Here is a 21,865-nt window from a genome sequence, read left to right as displayed (position 1 = left end):
CTAAAAAAACAGACACATCAAATGTTACTCCAACTCGTACTTCTTAATACTCCTTATAATTACTTATTATTATTATTATTATCGATACTTATCTCTAGTCTTTAGTCTCTAGTTTAAGCTAAGCTCTTTGTCCAATCATATCATCAACGAGTACTTCAAACTCCAGGAGTTACCAAGCTACGAGTTAAACACATCAAATTTTAATAATAATTTCCATGTCCAACTAGTGTATAAAGTATGCTTTCGGTTCATTCAAATTCACAGTCCCTTGATTTTGACCCACAACAAGTGATAATTAGCCAGTAAGCAGTCCATAACAAAGAAAACTACCCCATTTGCATAGGCTCTCGGAGACCCTTTTTGCGTCCGATTAAATTACTATCGATATCATTCAATAGTCACGAGTAGCGCTGTGTACCGGGTATCTTGAGGTCGGGCAGCTCGATCATAATGATGGTCCTCATGTTTGTTATTCATGCTAGTGATAGTCTTAAAAATCAATTCATCAATTTGTACTTAAACATACGATTACAATGTAGCTTTTGATTTGATTTTTAATCATTCGATTATTCGATTACTCTTAAATTGTATTTTAGGCATATTATATACAATTTTGATTTATGTAATTGAACAAAAAAAAAAAAAAAACAAATTGGCTAATTGGCAGAAATAAACATTTTTACTACAATACTACTAAATACATTGTAATACTATCTCATCTCGACATTTGTATTTGTACTTGCTTTGTATACTTTGTATTTTCTCAACTTTCACTAACTTTTCTCCTGTCTCTCTCTGTTTCGCTCTCCACCTGCACTATCCATCTGTAATATAATTCTAATTATCAACTTAGTATCGGCTTTTAGTTACTAACTATTTGCTCAACTAATTAATTACTCTTGTATAAATAACAACAACAATAACAACAACAATATAACAATCAGCAACCCTAGGACATGCTTAATATATAAAATACTTGTATCAAAACTCATCTCCGTCCAAGCGTGACGCATGTTCTCTCGTATCTCAATAGTCCCCGATAACCGATAGCCGATATCGATCATCGATAAATGATCGTTCGCCCAGTCGTGCTCTTTCATCATCTATCGAAAGGTAAGTTCAACGGGCCTTTCTCCTCTGCACCATATTCTTCTCATTTCGATTTCGATTTCGATTACGATTACGATTTCGTTGCCCCTGGCTCAAGCGATGATACCTGGCCTACATATAAACATAAATATATATACAATACTTGTAGTTGTTACTAAGTACATGCACTACTCCATTACACCCCAGAGATTTGTATAACTCTTTACACTTGGCAACCCTATTATTCCCCCATATATATTCGTTTCGTTTCTAGTATTGTTCAGTTTTCGTTTGAGTTGAGTTTGTGTTTGTGTTTGAATTACTTTCTGGTATGTTGGTTTATTTGACTCTATCATATATATACTAACATTAACATATATATCAATATATATACTATATAAATAACCAATTTCGGTTTGTGAATGTGGACAATATTCTTATAACCAGTATTTGATTGAAAGTTAATGCGTTTTCCAGTTTCTATCAAAAAAACAAAACAAAAACAAAATACCAAATTTAATGCAATCACCACACACAGATTTGTAGTGCAAAAAAAAAACAATACAAAAAATGAAAAATATCATTTTAGTTTAGTACTTTTTGTAGTTAAAAAAAAAAAACAAAACCATCTCTCTCTCTCTATCTCTGATCTATTTCTCTTTCTATCTCTTTCTCTACAACTCTTTATCTATTTATCTTTATCTGTATACATATTTCTATCTCTCTCTATAAATATTTACTTTACAAATTCTTTTTCTTTTCTAATATATTTTCCACAAACAAATATAAAACATAGAACTAGACACTTCTTCTTCCGTAGTAACCACACAACAAAACAAGCCACACTTTCCATAATTGGGATATGCACTCGTGACTCTGAGATTGGGATATCACATCAAAACAAGGGATGTACATACATACAATATAGTTTCTTGAGTCAGCATGAAAGGACCATTCTATAGACCACAAAATGTATATATATTCATGGGCTTGTCAGACAGTTTGATCCGCTTCTTTAGTTTCAAGTGCATATCCAACCACTCAAAAAAAAAACGAAAAATAAAACAAAACAAATACAAAAACCGAACCACTTTTAACTGATCTACAACAAGCACAAAACCAACTCTCAATTTCGATAAAATCGTGACTACTGTTATACAATACAATAGCAGGATGCGAGTGTTAGGCGAGTTCAGACCCATTTTGGAGCCACATCCATAGATTCCTCACAATACAAAAAGCACTAAATTAATATCAAAGACTTTACCAATATAACAGTTAATATTTCAATGATATTGGTATTGGTTGATGAATATTGCAAAAAAAAAAGAAAACCAACAAAACAAAGAAAAACAAAAAGACGAAAAGAAAAAAAACAACAAAAAACAAAAACGAACTCAAGAAAAACCAACATTTCCTTTTATTTTGTTTTCTTAGTTGAGTTCATTCAGAAGCGCCTAAGTACGAGTATTATGTCCAAGTCCCTCTTCGCCCGCCCCCCTTAAGCCGCAAACGCAGAGCGCGCAGCTTTCGTTGGATCATGATTTCTTGTATGATTTGTATGATTTTTGATAAAGCACAATCTCTCAACTACTCGGCACAGCAGCAAAAACAACAACAACAATAATAACAGCAACATCTCACGCACATATGCATAAACACACTAATACTACCATATTGTACATCCCGTATAGTATAACAAAGGTTCAGTTTGCCCAACCAAAACAGTCGCTTTCCGTCTCTCTCTCTCCATCCCTCGGTCAGTGGGTCAGTATAACAACAGCTGCACAGGCGCTGCAGTCGAAATGTCAAAAAGCTCTCTCGCAGCTGCTGCTCTTCTACTCTCTCTCTCGCTCTCTTTGTCTCTGTCACCTCCCACTCCTTTGCGCTGTAGCCCACTCACGCGAAAGGCGCTTCCATTACAATTACAAAAACAACAAATTATATACGCTAATGGTGCTTTTTCACATACGCCACCACTGTCTGACTTAAATTTTTTCATCATGTACGCCATCGCATACCATGACAGTAGCCGCAATGGCGCGACAGCTGCTCCACAATCGATTGCCAAACCGATTGTCACCCGATTGTGGACAAAACTGCGCGCGCCCATTTCCGAGCAACTGCGTCCAGTCGGCACGGCCCTGTGCCCGTGTGTGCGTGTCAAATGTGTGTCGTCTGTCATGCTATCAATAGTGCGAGGCAAGCGCACTCGGCCACAGGGCCAGCCTTCAAGTTACTGTATAAATGTGTACGTCTTTGCCGTAACCGCCAACGCCAACGCCAACAGCAGCAGCATCATCATCAGCAACAACAACAGCAGCAACAACATCTCTAGCAGCAACATCGCCGCATCAGCATCAGCAGCAGCAACAACAGCAAACGTGGCAGGAAGCGGCGATGGAAACAAATGCTAACCGGCAAATAGATCAACAAGTGAAGACAAAGCTTTGAGGCTTATTTTAAATGTGCTTTTCGAGGGCTATTTGACAATAAAGCTTTCCAATTTCTTTCTTCCAATAAGCAATTACACACATACAACATATACAATATATTTTAGTACGAGCATAAATATGCTTTCATTTTTTTTTTTGTGTTTCATATTGCTCAGCTTTTCGTTTAAGCCAGCCTTAAATCTTCCGAAAAAATTTGCGATACCCTTAATTAAGTTATTGATTAGTATTAAACATTATAAATGTAATCAATTAAATTACACATCAAGAAATAACTTTTAAATTCTTAATACTTTTTAAGACAATACCCGAAACTGAAACAGCAATTACATACACTATTCTATAAGTGTTCCTCAAGACATTATTTAGCATTATTATCAGGTCACTCTTTGAGCACTATATTAATCTAAACGCACTAGATTTATTCTACTTCTTGGATGTATAAAGTTCAATTACTGTACCTTATTATACGCGGCAAGATTATAAATAAATAATATGAGAAATATCACCAAATATAATTTAAAAATAATATTAGCAAAATTGTTGGAAATTAAGATAATTACCAAACAACTTTCATAATTTACAAATAAAGCACATTAAATGTAAATTTCGTTGTTGTTATTGTAGATGCTTAAGCAGATTATTTAAATAATTGGAAATTCAAATTTAACGTTTATCGTATCTGCTTATCGTTATCGAGTCGGCAGCCCTGCTGTGCACAATGTTAACTAGCAGATTCGATATTCCCATGTTGAAAATCGATAGACAGTTTACAAAAAATAACCGCAATAAAGTCAAAATATCAAAAGAATTATTGTTTAGAATCTTAATTAAATGTAATTTTTTACCCGCAATTCATGATTTTTGTGGAGAAACCGAAATATGTTTCTGTTGCGCTGCCGTTAACATTTGGAGACGACAAACTGCGTTAACAGTAGATTATTATGATTATTTATTTAGAACAGCTGTATATTATCAATCCGATGACATTAAAATATGAAAAATATTTTTTTTATTTGTATCTCCATTAAATTAAAAAAATAAAGAAATTAAGTAGTAACGAACATGTTCACGAATTAATTATTAATCGCTGTTAATTAACAGAAATTTTATATTGCTATCGCTGTTTGACGTACAGCAAGGTTATGTTATTGTTGTTGTTGCCATATCGTACGCTTGTTATTACACGCTGGCAAGGTATTGGTGTTGGTAATAACAATTTAAACAATTCCAGCCGAATGTGTTTATGTTCCCATTGTATGCATTAATTTTAGAATTATTTTCTACAAATTTTAGCAAAAACCCCATTCGAATTCATCAAATGCAACGCAATTTGAGCGACCCAAAATAATTTCCACAGCATTACGACGAGCGTTCAACTCCGAAAACACTTTAGTATCAATTCGTGATGGCCGCCCGCCATTAAGTAAAAACGTGTCCGCAGAAGAAAAACAATTTTAAACGTTTTTGTTGACGAAACTGTCAAAATATTGCTAATATCGCTGCGGAAAACGAAAATACAGTGAAAGCACATGATTTCCACCCAATTCTGACGTGACAAAGTCAAATTTAGTGCAAAAGAATGTGCGTGAAAAATGTAAATCGATTTTCTTGTTTGTGAAAAAAACTTTTCGGTGCGTTTGCCACTCGTTCGTGTGCAGCTCGCTAGAGGGCGACACTGGTGCACGCTTCGGAGTCGCAGAGTTCTATGCCGTGTTAATCTACATTGACGCCGTTGCGCACTATACCGATATTTATTATTTTTATGTGTGCAACGCGCTTAATTAACATAAATAATTAATTTGTAGTGCTTAATTAATTTTTTCGCATGCATTATTTGCTTTATTAGTCACTGTGTAAATAAAATTTATGTTCGTAGTTTCGAAGCCGTTGCTCTCAACGCCGACGACAATGACAAACAATTCGCGGCCTAGGAGTGCTGGGCGTCGTCGTTAGTCTTCGGCTGTGGCCGCCATTACTGCTTCCAGCAAAACCACGCTATACGCAAAATTCGTGAAATTTGTGTAAATTTTTCATCGAATTATCAACAAAATTGTGCGTGCAGGTGTGTGAAAAGCGCGGTAAATTGTGTTAAAAATTAATTAAAACGCTATCAAATATATCGCTGCTAACGAAAAGCCCTGCTGTCGCCAATAAATGCAAAAAACAAAACTCACATGAACGAGTGCTACGTTTTTTCATCGTATTTTGCGCATAGGCTTCGTGTTTTTTTTCTTCGGTCATTTCGCCGCGTTTGTTAGGGCGAACTCGCCGCGTGTGTGTTTGTTTATGCCGCCTTTTTTACGCTCGCATCGGCGGCGCGGCTTTTCTGCTTCTATATTTTCTACACTCGCCTATCCTATGATTATGCATTTTTTTGTGATATGTGTGGTGTTGTCGTTCTATGCACAATAATAGATACAAAAAAAAACACAACAAGTATATGTGATTTAATCGCAACGCATTGTGAATTAATTCCAAGCTAAAAAAGAGTGAAAATGATTCATCATCATCATAGCGCGCAACATCGAAATCGCGATCATACGTTGTTGAAACCAGCCGAAGAAGACAAAAACAAAAATAATGGGTGTGAGAGTGTGTGCGTATATGTGGGAGATTCTGTGTGTTCGGTTATATGCGTGTGTATAGTTGCGATTCAAAATTTCAGAGCAAAACATTTTTCCCGCGCGCGCATTTTATTTTTATCAGTTGTCGGTGCCTGTGCATGTGTGTGAACGTAGAGTGAACGTTTACGTGAGTGTGAGTGGGATTTGTTTACTTACTTGTTTTTGTTGTTGTCTTGCAGATAATTATCAGCTGCAGCAACTAAAAGTACAGGAAACCCAAGAAGAAGAGCAACAACAACAACAATAATTTAGGAATAACAATAAAAGGAATAGTAAAGAAACAAGGAAAAAAACAAAAATAAAAAAACAACATTAATAAGGAATAAAGATGAACTGAAATGTGCAAATTTGATCAACGTAATTATGCCAATTCACATAATTTTTTCGATTTCAACGTGAAAAATGTCGTCGACACAATTGCTGCGATCGTTATTGTTGTTGCTACCACTGCGTTGTCGTCGTAATTGCAATAAACTAATCTCTTTGGCCCTGTTGTTGCTCTCAGCGCTGTTCGCATACAACGTGCAACGACAGCACCAGCAGCAGCAGCAGCAGACGACGGCAGAAGCAGAGGCAGCGGCGGACGACGACAGCAACAGAAGCAGCAGCAGCAGCAGCGGCGGCAGCAGAAGAAGTAGCAACAACAACAACAGTTCAAGTGAGGCAGCGTCAACAGCAAGTACTGCATTGGACGCAACTTTATACACAGCAGTTGCAACTGCAGTTGTCACTAAAAAGAAGAAGAAGCTAAGCAGCAGCAAAAGCAGCAAGAGCGGCAATAAACGGAGCCAGGACGTGGGTACGGAAAGGGCAACGGGCACAGGGGCTGCGTTTATTAGCTGGCAGAGCAGCCATTGCCACCGCAGCCCCGGTGCTCAGTCGGAGGCGCAGGTAGAGCAGCAAGTGCTGCAACCCAACAACAACAACAACCACACAGCAACACCAACAACAAATAAGACTCGTACGGCGTTAACGTTGACGCCGTTGCATACGCTTAAAAGCAGCATATCTCCTCCATCCAGAAGCGCTTCAAACGCGAGGCTAGCAACAACACCCACAACAAGCACAGCAGCAGCAGCAGTCACCACAACAAGAACAACGAAACTGTTGACGAGCTCAGTGTGTTTAGCCAAAGCGACAACAGGAGCAACGCGAGTCGAAGCAGTTAGTTGCAGCAGAAGCAGCAAGAATCCGCCGTTGCAAGTGGCATTTGTTGGCAGTTGCCGCTGCATAGCGAAACTAACAACTTAGAAGTAGCAGCAGCCACAAAAACTAATCACCAACAATAACACCCACAACAAACAACAAACGAACAGCAACCAACAAGAAGAATAGCAACATCAACAACTACACACTACAGCTACATTAACAACAACAAATAATTCCACATATTTATCAGCAAAACGTTCCATTACAACAACAACAACAAATAAAACACCCCAAAAAACCAAAACACAAACAAAAAACAGCCACAAAATGTCGAAACTATCGTTCAGAGCACGTCACCTGGATCCGTCCAAGCAGATGCCCATCTACTTGGCGGAGGAGCTGCCCGATCTGCCCGAGTATTCGGCCATCAATCGCGCTGTGCCCCAAATGCCAAGTGGCATGGAGAAAGAGGAAGAGTCGGTGAGTTGCTAAAGTCGGTGAATCAATTACCTTAAACCTAAAACACTAACAAACAACTATAGCCAAAAGTAAAGTATGTAATTTCGATGATTTAACTGAAATTATAATGTTATAGCTTAGAGTAACACAAATATAGTATAATAAGAGATCTATTCCATACTTGTTTCCAATATGTTTTTCAAATAATACAGAAATAGTACAAACCCATATTCATATTTGATGTGTAACACATTTCTAAATTATGTACATTTCTTGTCTTTCCCATAATTAGGAGCATCACTTGCAACGCGCCATTTGCACTGGTCTAATCATCCCCACGCCCGAAGTGCTGCAGACGGATCAGCCCTTCTACGATGCCTACTATCCGCCCGACTACAAGATGCCGCGTCAAATGATCCACATGCAACGTAAGTTGAACCCCTCGAATACAGAGATTTGTAAACTAACTAAAACTTTAATCTTTGTGCAGCTCTGGGCTTGGATACAGAAGTGCCGGATTATGATATGGACAGGGCGGATATGGAATGGCTGGAACAGCAGCAACGTCTGCAGCTGACGGAGCTGCGTTTCGAGCAGATGATGGATCGATTGGAGAAGAGCTCGGGCCAAACGGTTGTTACGCTTAACGAGGCCAGAACGCTGCTCAATCAGGATGATGAGACGAGCATATCGGTGTACGATTACTGGCTAAACAAGCGCCTCAAGATGGTAAGCGAAATCGAATTGAAAATCCTTAAAGTTCTGTTGATTAAGATTTTTTACTTGTTTGCCACACAGCAACATCCGCTGATACTTACGGTGAAGACGGAAAGTCGACCTGGCGCCAGCTCCAATAATCCCTATTTGGCATTTCGACGGCGCACCGAGAAAATGCAAACACGCAAGAATCGCAAGAACGATGAAGCCTCCTACGAGAAGATGCTCAAGTTGCGGTAAGCTGTCAAAGATTATTCAACTAAATTGTATACTAATCATGGTTAAATTCATTACAGACGCGATCTGCAGCGTGCCACAACAATGCTGGAGATGGTGCGACGACGCGAGGATGCGAAGCGTGATCATCTCAAGACGACTATAGAGATCTTTGAGAAACGCGTCGAGATGCGTGACTTTAATGGTGCCGTCTACTCTGAGCTCAATGCGCAATACAAGAGCTCAAGGTGCGTATTTATATAAATGAAGTAATTTTATTGTGAATATGAATTTAATATCAAATTGTTCATTTTACAGACCTGTGTACAATTCATTGTATACGAATCAATACTCACAAGGCGCCACAGCAGGCGGACAACCAGGCACATCTGCTCTTCTGGCCGCCGGTGGAGTTCTTCCACCGGGTGTTTTGGCCGCTGGCGGTGTTGGCAACACGTCCGTCTATGCGCAGGCGTCGCAGTACCTGAACACATCGAGTATGACAATGGGTAAGTCCACGAAGCAGGTAGCTCAACTGCGAGTAATCCTGGAAATGTGCAAAATTGATTTTTATGTGCGGAATTTACAACAGTTGCTAGCTAAAGAATTCCCAGAATGATGTTATAATCTATTCAAAGCAATTATTCTTGAAATGTCACATTTAATTATCATATTTAAATCTGTTGAAACAGAGCATATTATGATTAGCTATCAATGAGAGTTTTAGTTGTTTTAAATTAGAGAATTAATTGAACACTTATTCGTTTCATTATTTACTTATATAAATTTGAAAGTTTTCCCATTTTTTATTTGTAATTTACAATAGTTGCTAGCTAAAGAATTCCCAGAATGATGTTATAATATATTCAAAACAATTATTTTTGAAATGTCACATGTAGATTATTTAATTGCCATATTTAAATCGATTGAAACGGAGCACATTTGTTTAGCTATGAATGAGAGTTTTAAATATTTTCTATTAGAGAATTAGTTAGTTGGTTCTTTACTTATATAAATTAGCAAGTTTTATCAATTACTTCGACTAAAATTTCATTTCAACTGTGATTCAGTATTTGCCTCGTATTTGTAATTTACAATAGTTGCTAGCTAAAGAATTCCCAGAATTAAGTTATAATCTATTCAAAACAATTATTTTTGAAATGCCACATTTAATTATCGTATTTAAATTTGTTGAAACGGAGCACATTATGAGAGAGTTTTAGTTATTTTCTTTTATAGAATTAATTGAATACTTGTTCGATTCATTCATTACTTATATCAATTTGCAAGTTTTCCAGTTTGTTTCGACATAAATTTCATTTCAACTGTGATTCAGTATCTGCCTCGTTTGCAATTTGAACTGAATGTTAAGCCATAAAGATAAGGTAGTTAGCCAGGATAAAGAACGTTTATATAGAAAGACTTTTGCTTCTTTCTAGCTGTCATGCCAAATTGATTTTGCATTATTATTTATTTATTTTTAACTATATGCTAATACTGTTTGTCTATTTGTTTTTTGTTGTAGATGGCATCAGCGCAGGCAGCGGCAATGGAAGCAGCAGTCGAAAGGAGAAGCGTCCGTATCGGAAGCGCAAGCATAAATTACCACGCGAGAAGCAACAGCAGCAGCAGCAACACCAAGCGCAGCAACACCCACAGCACCAGCAGCACCAACAGCAGCAACAGCAACAACAGTATTTGCCGGGTCTCGGCCTGGCCACATCGGCATCAGGTGTTTCGCCGGCACATCTGTCCCATTTGCATCACCTGCATCGCCAGAGCGCTTCGCCAGCGGCCGTCGAGTCGAATGTGGACAGCGAGGAGGACGATTATCTCGGTGGGGGCGCACAGAATGGCAACAAACTGGGCTCCGAGAGCGAGGAGGAGGCGCCGTTTGCATTTAGACGCAAAGTCAGCTGTAACTACCTGCGGGTAAGCATCGATAAGAGAATGAAATTAGTTTTGATTTGATTTCTTTAATTAAATACTTTCCATTTCTGTAGATGCGTGGAGATCGTGCTGGTCGCTGGCCCTGGGAGTCGCCGGATGAGAACGAAGAGCAGGAGGATGAGCTGCCGCCCGGTGCGGCGGCCATTGGACCTGATGCCAAGTATCGCTATACGCTCACCTCGATCAACTATCCCAGGTGCGTCGCCCCCTCTCTCTCTGCTCTGTTGCAGCCTTTTAATTTACTTGTTGCTCTCCCACAGACCTCGCTGCATTGGCTTTGCGCGTCGTCGTCTTGGACGTGGCGGTCGTGTGCTGTTGGATCGTGCCACCAGCCGATTCGATGACCTGTGGTCACACTTTGATTACACGGTGCTCGAGAGTGTGGTGAAGGCCGGAAAGCCGCTCAAGAGCAATGGCCAACAACAGTTGTTGCTGGCAAAGCCCAGCTCCCCGCCCACCGTCGTGGATTTGCCCACGAGCAAAGCGACCACAGCGGATGGCGATGCGATAAGCAACGAGCCCATTGTCAAAGTGGAGCCGCTCTGCGAGAAGGAACAACAACAACAACAGCTGCCGGTGCCATTGGCGCCCGAAGAGGAGGCGGACGATGACGATGAGAACGAGGATGAGGCCGAGTACGATCTGTGGTCGGAAGATGAGAATATCTCGCGGCTGGGCGCTTACAGTTCGGCAGTGACGTTGCAGCACAATTCACAGGAAGTGCGTCTGAAGCGTCGTCGACTGAGGCGCAAGAAGCAGCAGTTGCGTGAACTGAATGCCGTGAAGCGTCTGAAGAGTGCGGCCATCGAGAGCGAAGAAGGTGGCATGGCAACGGATGAAGGCGCTGCCCCGCCTCCACTGCGACCATTGCCTCGCGCCTACTTGCATCGTTTGACTCTGGCGCTGCAGGCGACGACGGCGCAGAAGGTGCCAGCGGAGGAGCAGTCCAAGGCTACAGAGCTGCAACAACAACAACAGCAGCAGCAGCACATGCAGCAGTTGGAGTTGCAATCGCAGCCACAGCAGCAGCAGCAGCAATCGGAGCTGGAAGTGAAGCAGGAGATGAGTTGCGATGAGTTAGTAGAGCAGTCACGTCACGCCAATCATCAGCACCACCGTTCCAACAACAGTAATAGTAACAACAACAACAACAACACCGTGTTTAATAACAACAACAACAACAGCAGCAACAACAACAATAGTAATAGTAGTAGTAGTAATATGAATAAGAATGTTAGCATTAGCGAAAAATTCAATGTGATAAAAGTGGAGGAAGCGGACGCGAATGCCACTGCGAATGTGAATCCAAATGCGAATGCTGTGACTGCAGATAACCACGATGACGACGACAATGGCTCAACGCGCGATGAGCAGCCGGTGGCATCCACATCGGCAGCAGCGGCCGCCGCACGTGCCGCCGAAGCGGCAGCAGCAGCAACAACAACAACCGGAGCAGCAGCAGCAATTGCCGCTGCCGGAGCTGGAGCAACGCTGGAGGAGGTGGCCAAGACGATAAAGCGTGAGCTAATCGATGCCGATGATTCCAATGAGCCGCTGAGCAGCATCCAGCGCACAGCGGCGTCCATGCAGAGTCAGCCCGAGTTGATGGACGACGACGAGGCGGAGGATGATGTGAATCTGGCTCAATTGAGCAGCATCATACGCCACACGGCGGTCAAGAAGGAGTTGCAGGCGCAGCAACAGCAACAGCAGCGGCGACAACAGCAGGAAGAGAAGCTGGATCAGCAGCGTTGCTTCAACCAAATGCCCGACGTGATTCGGCTGCACAACAAACAGTTGCACATTGATGCTATCGGCGCTGGTGGCGCTTCGCCGGCTGTGACGGAGGACGATTACGATGCCTATGATTACATGGGCGGACTGTCGCCGACCTCAAGTCAGCGGCTGGACATTTGCAACGAGCTGCTGTCGGAGATACGGCGCGATTGGCTGCACTTTCGACCCAAAACGCCCACGGATGAGTTGTCGGACAGCAATCTGGAGCTGGAGGAGACGGGCAAACTGTGCGGCGATGGCGCCTTGGTCGATTGGACACAGGACACACCGATTAGCATAGAGCTGAGTCGACTGGGCAAGTGCCTGGACGATGATGGCGACGATGCACAGTTCATGAGCAGCGCTTTCAAGTACACGGATCTCGATGCGGATGCACAGCTGCTGCAGACCGCCTACGCGCTGGATTACGCACGTGGCAGCAGCAATCGCAGTCCCGACAATGCCAACGGCAACTGCTCCGACACGGGCTCGGCTTTGGGCTCCGGCTCGGCATTGGAATTCAATCTCAGTGGCGGCGATTCGCTTAATGACATTAACAATCTGCTGGGCGACGATCACATGCTGGTCAACATACTGCAAGAGTGCAGCATGGATGATCCCAAGGCGCTCAATCAGGCCACCAGCTTCTGGAACGGCATTCTCGACGGCGAGGCGGCCGTCGATGAGGTGGAGAATGCCGACAACCTGCTCGACTGCAAGCCGAACAATGCCAGCGACCTGAAGCGCAGTTCACGCAGTCGCGGACACTTGCGAGGCACTTCGACGCCGCTGGGCAGCTCCAGCTTTACGGTGGCCGAACGTCCAGCGGCGTTCTTTAGTCAAACGCCACCGGTGAAGGAGGAACCAGCCGAGACATCATTGCCCATCATTGCTGCCGCAGTGCCGGAAGTGAAGCTGGAAACGCTGGAGACGCCAATGGCAACAGCAACCACAACTGCAACGACAGCAACTGCGTCAGCAACGGCGATTGCACGACTTGCCACCCCACCGCCTGTTAATGTGGCAGCCACACCGCCAGTGGCAGTTGCTGCCCCAATCCCCGTGGCAACTCCGATTACTGTGGCAGTCACTGTGGCAGCGCCAGTGCCAGCTGCAGCATCCACGCCGCTGATTGCCAGCCATGCCACAGTGTCTGCTGCTGCACAGCCGCAACTGCTCAGCATTCCCGCCCAGATCACCACCCAGCAACAACAACAACAACAGCAGCATCAACAACACCAACAGCAATTGCTGCCGCAGAAGCCGCAACAAGTGCAAGTGTCGCAGCAGCTGCTGAATCAGTTTGCCACAATTGCAGCGCCCAACACAACGCAGCTGATTGCTCGCACCGAGTTTGTGAGCAGCGGCGCAGCTGTGGGCGACATTGTGACCATCACTCCGCACACGGGCAGCAGTCCATTGCCCACGTTGCCAACACTGACGCCACAGCAACAACAGCTGCAACACCAATTGGCGCAGGCGCAACTGCGCAATGTGACGGTGCAACAGCGACAGGCGACACCACAGCAACAACAGCAGCAGCAGCAATCACAACAACAGCAGCAGCAGCAACAACAGCAGCAGCCGCAGCAACAGTTGCTCTTCCAAATGCCACGCGAATTGGGCGGCTCTCCAGCTGTCATCTCGTCGCAGAGCATTGTGACGACACGCAGCGGCAACCACATGATCTACACGACGAGCAGCGGCGAGATTATGACTGCTGCCGGCCAGGTGAGCGGTCAGAAGGTGACCTATGCCATACAGAAGAGCGCCAGCGGTGGCAGCACCTCCCTCGGACCCAACACGGTCATCACGCTGTCGAATGTGAAGCTGCAGAACGACGACAGCAACTCGCAGTCGTCGACGCCGTCGAGCGTGAACATCATCAACACTGCGAGCGGACAACAGTTGGCGGTGCACAGCATCTCGGGGCTGCAGCAGCAACAGCAGCAGCAGCAACAACAGCAGCTGCAACAGCAACAGCAGACAACCACAAGCACGCCCTTGATATTGACCACCTCGGCCCGGAATAATGTGTGGCGTCAAGTGAGCGGCACCAATACGGCAGTCGCTACCACAGCGGTGCTTTCCAGCACCACCTCGGACTCGGCGACTGCGGTGGGCAACAAGATTCTTTGGGCGGGACGTCCTACACAAAAGCGACAGCTGAATGGACCCGAAAACACAGGTGAGTCAGCGTGGTCAACGCTTTCAAATTGTAGCAAATTGTTGAAACATTTTTCAAGCATTTTAGCAATGAGTGTTGAGAGATGAGAGGATTGAACAGAGAAGAAGTGTGGAAGAAAGTGGATTGAACAGACAGAAGAGGAATGAGTGAGGAGTGAAGTGAAGAAGGCTAAGCAAAGTGGTCAGTCAGTGAATTAGTGAATTCTACAATTAAGATAATGTGTAGAAGTCGATGCACATATTGATCTATGTACTCGCTAAGGAATTCGAGGTGTTGATTGTTATTTGATTTGACATTTATCATTCTTAACGAATGCTGTACCAATTTTAGGTATTGACAGTATCTTAAATATACATATTTGTTTACCCACTTTAAGTGGCAGAAGAGTATTATAACTTTGTGCCGGTAGAAAATGTATTCAACTGCCGAGAATAATAAGATTAACGCACTGTTTTGCTTTAATTGAAAATGAGTAGCAATCAAGCTTTCTTGTTTACATTCAATCTAGAATAAGTAACCTAACAAAGGTGCTTCATTCTATTGCTTAGCTAACCAGCTCATATTCTCAGTGATTTCTATATAAATTGTCTTTAGTATTTAAATAATACTATAGCATACTTATAGGGAGAGTGCAATTAAATACCTCACTCAATCACAAATCTTTTCCATGTAGCTTTTTCTCTTTAATGCAACAAAATTGATAAATTACAATACGCCACAAAATCGCAGTCGATGCTTAGACCTTCTCCTCGATGAGACCGTGCTTAAAGAACATAAAGACGGGCAGAGTTTCGTCTCCAATCTCGCGATATTCGCACATGGCAACCATGCCCTCGATGTCCATTGATTCACCTGTGAAGAATTGCAATTCATTGAAACGTCCCAGAATACCCTTCATTGTTGTGTTCATGTTGTTCTTGAAGACATCGACCTGATCCGGGGAAGATTCCTGCAACAATTCAAGCACCTTTTTCATGTAGCCCTTCAAGTGCAGTGTAAGCGATTTCTTGTCGGCAAAGGCAAAAGATTCCTGCAGACGATGATTCAATACGATATCAACGCCAGTTTCGATGCTCTCATCGTTGCCCTCCTCATCAGCCTCGGCTGAGGGATTGGCACCAGACAGCACAATGTTGTCCTGATTACGACTGATCAGGGTGCCTTGCACCTCGTAGATCACATCGTCCACCAGTTTCATTTTGTAGGTGTCGGTGAACATCTCATCGCCAGTGATAATGTCCTTAAAGATCTTCATTGTGTTTAGGGACTGTATCTTTAGCCGGTAAATAGCGAGGGAAAGGAAATATTTGTTGATTTTATGAATAAGCTGCAAAATGTAAAGTTATGACAATGTTTTGAATGGGTAGAAATATAAATATTGGGGAGTTTATGAGGCGTTCTAAATTTAGTGACTAAAATTACAAAGTGAACTTAAAAATTTTTTAAAATTTACAGTGAAAATTTATTGCTAAATGAAAGTGAGTGAACAACATAAATATGAACAAACTATAGTTGAGTGTGCTCGACTGTGAGATACCCGCTACCAATTTTCAATAAAAGCAAAACAGTGTGGTATTAATTGTAAAATATACCAAATTATTACACTAAAAACATATAAAAGGTTAGAATTGGTATATTGAATCCCAAAAAGTGCGATATTAATTGAAAAATACACCGAATTGATATACCACAAACATACCTCAAATACACATAATATTATATTTGGTATATTCGCTGACAAAGTGTGGTATTAAAATAATATATCACGAAAATACTAAAGATATACCAACTATAGTTGGTATATTGAAAGCAAAAACAGTGTGGTATTAATTTTAAAATTACCATACCACAAAAAAACTAAAACTACCAAATTCTACAACATGCAGAGTATATCAGATTGTCAGCCAAAGCACATAAGTAGGCAAAAAGTTATAGTACCCTTCTACTATATGAGTAGCGGGTATAAAAAGAGACCAGGTGACATCGGCAAATATCAAGATAGTACCAAGAAAGACGCGTGCTGTATTTATCGACGAAATTAGCACGTTCTTAGTGACGCACGGATTAACTAAAAGGGGTTAAAATCGACACATTTAATAATGCTGATTACATTTGCATATTTTTGGCATTTAAGTAGAAGTGTCTGACGAAATTCTAAGAAATTTCATGGAATATTTTCAACAGCAAGTCAATCCTCATGCCTTTATAGCTGATAATATCCCAGGCAGCTGCTGCAACTACCTAGCTGCAGCTAATCACTTCAGCTTCAGCTGCTGCCTTGGCAATTTCGCGGGTATTTCAGAATTCCGAGCAGCCAAACAGCTTAGGATGGGCTGAGGGTTGGCTTAGCAGGTAGCTGCAGGACGAGTTCTGCGGAAAGTGAGAGTGTGCTGAAAAGGTTTCTCTTCTAATGAGCAAAGGCAACTGTACGCATAGAATAAACTGTTATTTACAACTTTTCCCATTCCTCTTTTTTTTACAGACATCAACAAACTGCTGCTGAATCGCAAGTTCTCGCAGCGTAAAGTGGGCCAACAGGCGGTGGCCCAGCAGCAAATACAGCTGACGAAGCAGCAGCTGCAGCAGCTAGTGTTGCACGAGGATGAGTTGGTGGCAGCCAGCGGAGGCGGTGAACAACTGACGCTGCAGGATGGCGGCGATGGCATGCAACAACAGCAGCAGCAGCAACAACAACAACAGCAGCAGCAACAACAGTTGCCCAAGTTCAGCAAGGTGATTAAAATGGCACAGTTTCCATTGCTCGTCTCCGATTTGAATCTGCAACAGCAGGCGGGGCAACAGCAGCAACAACAGCAGCAGCAACAAAAGCCCAATTCGGCGGCAGCCATTGCCGCCAATCACAACTACAGTCTGCAGCCAGCGACAGCGATCATCACATCGCAGGCGGCACCACAGCAGGCCAACAAGATCTTCTTGACGAGCAGCAACAGCAGCGGAGCCGGAGGTGGAAACTTCACCATTGCCACGGCCAGCGAGCTGCAGGCAGCGGTGGCAGCCAGCAATGCGGCGGGCCAGCAGAAGCTACACTACAAGGAGCTCCCCAATGCCAATCTCAAGCTGAACTTTGTGAGCAGCGCCGGTGCTGTGAGCACAGCCGAAGCACAGCTCGTCTCTCAGGCATCGCAGCAGTTGGGCGCCACCACCGTGGTGCTAAACAAGACGGGCACAACACTGCAGCAGCAGCAACAGCAGCAGCAGCAACAACAGCAGCAGCAGCACCAGAAGCTGAAGACAAGCGGTGGCCAGGCGGTGCAAGTTCCCGTCTCGGCGGGCGACAAGCGAGTGCTCTACACGAGTCTGTTGAATGTGAAGCCGCTGCAGAAGAACAACAGCGGACAGATGCAGATGCAATTGGGCGCTGGACTGCAGCAGGTGCTGCGTGGACGTCTCAACAACTCGGCGATTCTCACACGCACTCTGCCCCTGGGCACCACGGTGAACAGCACGGGCGGCGGAGGCGGTGGCACGCCCACAACCATTAGGCAACTGGTCACTAGCAATGCGAACAATGTGTCGTCGGCTGGCGAGGTGGTGACAACGACGGGGCCCAAGGATGTGGGCAAAGCGCAGCTGACGGTGGAGCATGTCATAGCGACTGCGAACAATGGAGGCGTGGTGTTGCCCACTAGCAACAACAACAACAGTAGCAACAGCAACAATAATAACAACAACAATAACAACAATGCGAACAGCAGCAACAACAACAACAACGGCAGTGGAGCAACAGTGGCAACCGCTGGAGGAGGAGGAGGCAGTGGCAGTGCAGGAGGTGGAGGGGTGAGTGCGACGACGAGTCAAGTGAATGCGACACCGGCGATCAACAGATGAGACACGGAAGGTAGCTAACAGCCAAAGGCGATGGCATGTGCAGCAAAGTGTTGCACACTCAATCTGCCCAGCGGCACCTCGCTCAGTCTGGCCTCCACAGCGACGCCACCCACATCGGTGTCATCGTCATCGACATCGTCGTCGTCGTCATCATCCTCGTCAACGTCTTCGTCCTCATCAACGTCGTCGTCTGCGAGATCGAGTCCGCTAATGCTGGCATTGGGGCAGTGCTGCTGTGCGCTCTGCCTGGTGAAGCTCGGCAAGCAGGCGTCTGCCTAGATGGCAATCTATATAGAACCAATATATATAGATATAGCACTTATTCCACAGTGTGTGAATATAGCTAAGCCTGCCTGCCTGCTGCTCGCCACACAATCCTCGGTAGATTTTCTTTGCAAAATTCTTGTCTGCTGGCTGGCCTTGACGCTGGCGGCAAGCGAGAGCTGAGCGTGATGATTTAGTAACTCTTATGATTATTAATGTAAATTGTACTTTGTAGATTTGTTTGCTAAACACAGCAGATGCCACATCGCCAGAGAATGAGAGAAAGAGGAGTGTGTATAAACGAAAAGAGAGAAAAGCCACCAATAACAAAGTTCGCTTAATTTTAGATATGTGTGTGTAACGATTTAGGTCTTATTTTCAAGATCGCCTAACCCCTAACTACAACTTAAAGCATAAAAACCCAATAATTATTATTATTATCGTATATAATAATAATAATAATAATAGTATCGCGCTCAGCTCTTGCATTATCCTCCAATCGAAGCGCTCTGCGAGCCAGCAAGCAACTAAATTATTTTCAATTAAATTAATTTACAACAAAAGCAAAAGTGAGAAAAACTACAAAAACCTAAAAAAAAAAACAACAGAAAACAGAAGAAGAAAACTCAAGTGTTAAATAGCAAACTGTACATATTTGATAATAATTTGAAATGCTAATGATAATGATAATGCTAATGCTAATAAATATGTTTAGTACTGCGAATCCAGCAAAAAGCAAAAATGTAATTCAACAACACACACACACACACACATACACCTAATACACACACATACACAGAGAACACTTGGCATTGTTGGCTTTTTGAGCTGTTTTGCCGTTTCAGAACCACGCGCTTTAGCATCGACTGCCACGCCCATTCGAATGGCGTTGGCAGCGTGCGTTAACGAAGATGAAGAAAACAAAAAATATAAAGAGAAGAAGAAAAAACAAAACAAAAAAACAAATTATATATAATAATAATAGTAATAATATTGTAATAATAATAATGATAGGAAGACCGAGATAGAGAGAGAGGGCGAAAACATTTTTCAATGTACGTAAATTAAATTAACTTATGCTGTAAACAACAACAACAAACAAAAACAAAACAACAAAAAAACATTAAACTACATTTAGTTATTTTAACTATGGAGGAGAACACGCAACACAAAATGAAAGAACGAGGCGACAACATCGATCATGATCATCCTTCTGATCATCCGATCATGTGTCGCATCGATACATACACACCCATACATGCATACAACACACACACACATACACTATTAATGTAACGCGCTATTATTAATATTATTATTATTATTTTTATACAAGGTAATACTTTTAATTGTAACTGTAAATGCGAAGAAGCGACTTTCGCAACAGCGAACATATTTTAAATCCAAAACAAAATGCAAAAACAAAAACAATTAATTATACACCTATAAATACACGTATATATATATACAAATATATACATAAATATGTATGTAACAATAAGTTAATGCATAATAAAGTATGATTAATATACGTAGCTGTACTTTCTTTAGTCTGTAACTTAGCTTCGTAAGAGCAAGCGATAATAAAACTGGAAACAAAAATGCAACTTAAACAACAAATTAATAAAAAAAAACAAACAACAACTAGAAGAACAACAGCAAACAGCAAGAAATTTAAACAAACAACAAAAAACTTTATGCATAATTCAAGTAAATGAAAATCGAGGAGAAATGAAGAGAAAAGAAAAAACAAAACACAATATTGATTTGTTTGTTATTATTATGCTCATTATTATTTTTTGTGTTTTTGGAACTTTTTCAGTTGAGAACAATATTTGAACTCGAACGAAGGCATTTGTGAAAAAGCTTTATACACTGAGAGAAAAATAAATGAACCCCAGACTTCCGCTATAGCAAACCAATGTCTCTTTGTCTATACACACACACACACATACACTCTAAAATACATTTGTAGTTAGTCGTATGCGAATGATGATTGAATGCATGTTTGTATATTGTACCTTACCTTACTACTGTACTTAATATACATCAAATACATAGTACACACATACCTAGCGATTATATAGTATGTATGTATGTATGTAGTATATCGACGACCCTTTAAGGAATTATAATACTCTAATCAGACACACACAGACACACACATTCATACTACATGCATTATCCATTGGGTTCCATCTGTTCGATTCTCTCCTGCTCCATTGATGAACATTGTGATGTGTACTGTTTTGATTTGAAATTTGCAACTACAATTACGGGTATAAAACAACAACACGATAACAAAAATGAAAAAACAAAATCGATTCAACATTGCGTATACTTAACCTAAACACATACACACACACATTCATACACAGACTGTTTAAAAATTCAATTGAAGAAAAACAAAAAAAAATAAAATAAAAATTATAAATAAATAAATAATACGAAAAAAAGCAAAACTAAATAATATATTAGATTTGAACTCTCTCGTTGTTGCATGGTTTGTTTTCTCCGATTACTTTCAGCATTCAGCAAATTGTATAATCGATAGTCGATAGCCGTTAGTTATGTAAGTCGATAAATAGCTTTCACTAGCCGCTCGTCGGGGGATCGATCGAAGCGTAACTCTAGCTCTTAAATGTACATATGTATTGAATGGCAAGAATAATGTAATATTTTTTATATGTACTTAACAGTTTTTAACTTTTTCTTCTTCTTTTGCATGAAGAAATCAGCAAAACAAAAAAACCGATACACAGTCAAAAAGAAAAAAAATCCAATACGATTACAATAACAATATCGATATCGATACAGCCATTTTGCGTATTTGTATTCAATCGATGACGATAACCGTAGCGATAACGTTACGATCAATTTACAAATTGTTTACAGCGAAATACTCTCTCACACATACATACTAACACACATACAGTTGCAATTTCTTAACCCATTCCCAGATCCCAAAACTCTCCCCAAAAATTCACAAACACACACATTAGAGCTCTCTCTAACTAAAAACGGATAAACGGATATGTAAAATTTACCAAACGAGTATTAATAGCTTAAACTTATGCATATAGTCTCTCTGTATAAAAATCTTCAACTATTTACCATTTCATATATAG

The 21,865-nt window shown here is 42.0% G+C and overlaps 2 protein-coding genes across 8 annotated transcripts; one reads left to right on the top strand and one right to left on the bottom strand.

Moving 5' to 3' along the window:
- The first annotated feature begins 4,943 nt into the window (after nucleotides 1–4,943).
- LOC117568301 (uncharacterized) lies at nucleotides 4,944–20,655 on the top strand. Of its 7 annotated transcripts, none has more exons than XM_034248836.2 (11): nucleotides 4,944–5,126; nucleotides 6,349–7,798; nucleotides 8,070–8,205; nucleotides 8,268–8,506; nucleotides 8,576–8,730; nucleotides 8,791–8,958; nucleotides 9,029–9,219; nucleotides 10,236–10,642; nucleotides 10,714–10,856; nucleotides 10,921–14,624; nucleotides 17,107–20,655. In XM_034248836.2, the coding sequence occupies exons 2-11, from the start codon at nucleotides 7,646–7,648 to the stop codon at nucleotides 18,471–18,473; spliced, it is 6,663 nt and encodes a 2,220-aa protein (XP_034104727.1). In that variant the 5' UTR covers nucleotides 4,944–5,126; nucleotides 6,349–7,645; the 3' UTR covers nucleotides 18,474–20,655. The 7 variants fall into 7 exon arrangements, with proteins under 7 accessions (XP_034104727.1, XP_034104726.1, XP_034104734.1 ...); XM_034248835.2 differs by having other exon boundaries at nucleotides 4,944–5,139; XM_034248843.2 differs by lacking the exon at nucleotides 17,107–20,655 and adding an exon at nucleotides 14,691–14,725 and having other exon boundaries at nucleotides 4,944–5,139.
- On the bottom strand, nucleotides 15,286–16,032 carry LOC117571353 (translationally-controlled tumor protein homolog). Its single transcript, XM_034253462.2, has one exon. The coding sequence runs from the start codon at nucleotides 15,877–15,879 to the stop codon at nucleotides 15,361–15,363; it is 519 nt and encodes a 172-aa protein (XP_034109353.1). The 5' UTR covers nucleotides 15,880–16,032; the 3' UTR covers nucleotides 15,286–15,360.
- Nucleotides 20,656–21,865: the final 1,210 nt, after the last annotated feature.

The sequence above is a fragment of the Drosophila albomicans genome, chromosome 3, assembly GCF_009650485.2.
Source record: "Drosophila albomicans strain 15112-1751.03 chromosome 3, ASM965048v2, whole genome shotgun sequence".
Taxonomy (NCBI): domain Eukaryota; kingdom Metazoa; phylum Arthropoda; class Insecta; order Diptera; family Drosophilidae; genus Drosophila; species Drosophila albomicans.
This window is presented reverse-complemented; position numbering and strand designations above follow the sequence as displayed.

Excerpts from the sequence above, each read along its gene's own strand:
- LOC117568301 (XM_034248836.2), top strand. The coding sequence starts at position 7,646 with ATGTCGAAACTATCGTTCAGAGCACGTCACCTGGATCCGTCCAAGCAG. Across the intron at positions 8,959-9,028 it reads GCGCAATACAAGAGCTCAAG|ACCTGTGTACAATTCATTGT; the intron begins GTGCGTATTTAT and ends TTCATTTTACAG. Across the intron at positions 10,643-10,713 it reads TCAGCTGTAACTACCTGCGG|ATGCGTGGAGATCGTGCTGG; the intron begins GTAAGCATCGAT and ends CCATTTCTGTAG.
- LOC117571353 (XM_034253462.2), bottom strand. The coding sequence starts at position 15,879 with ATGAAGATCTTTAAGGACATTATCACTGGCGATGAGATGTTCACCGAC.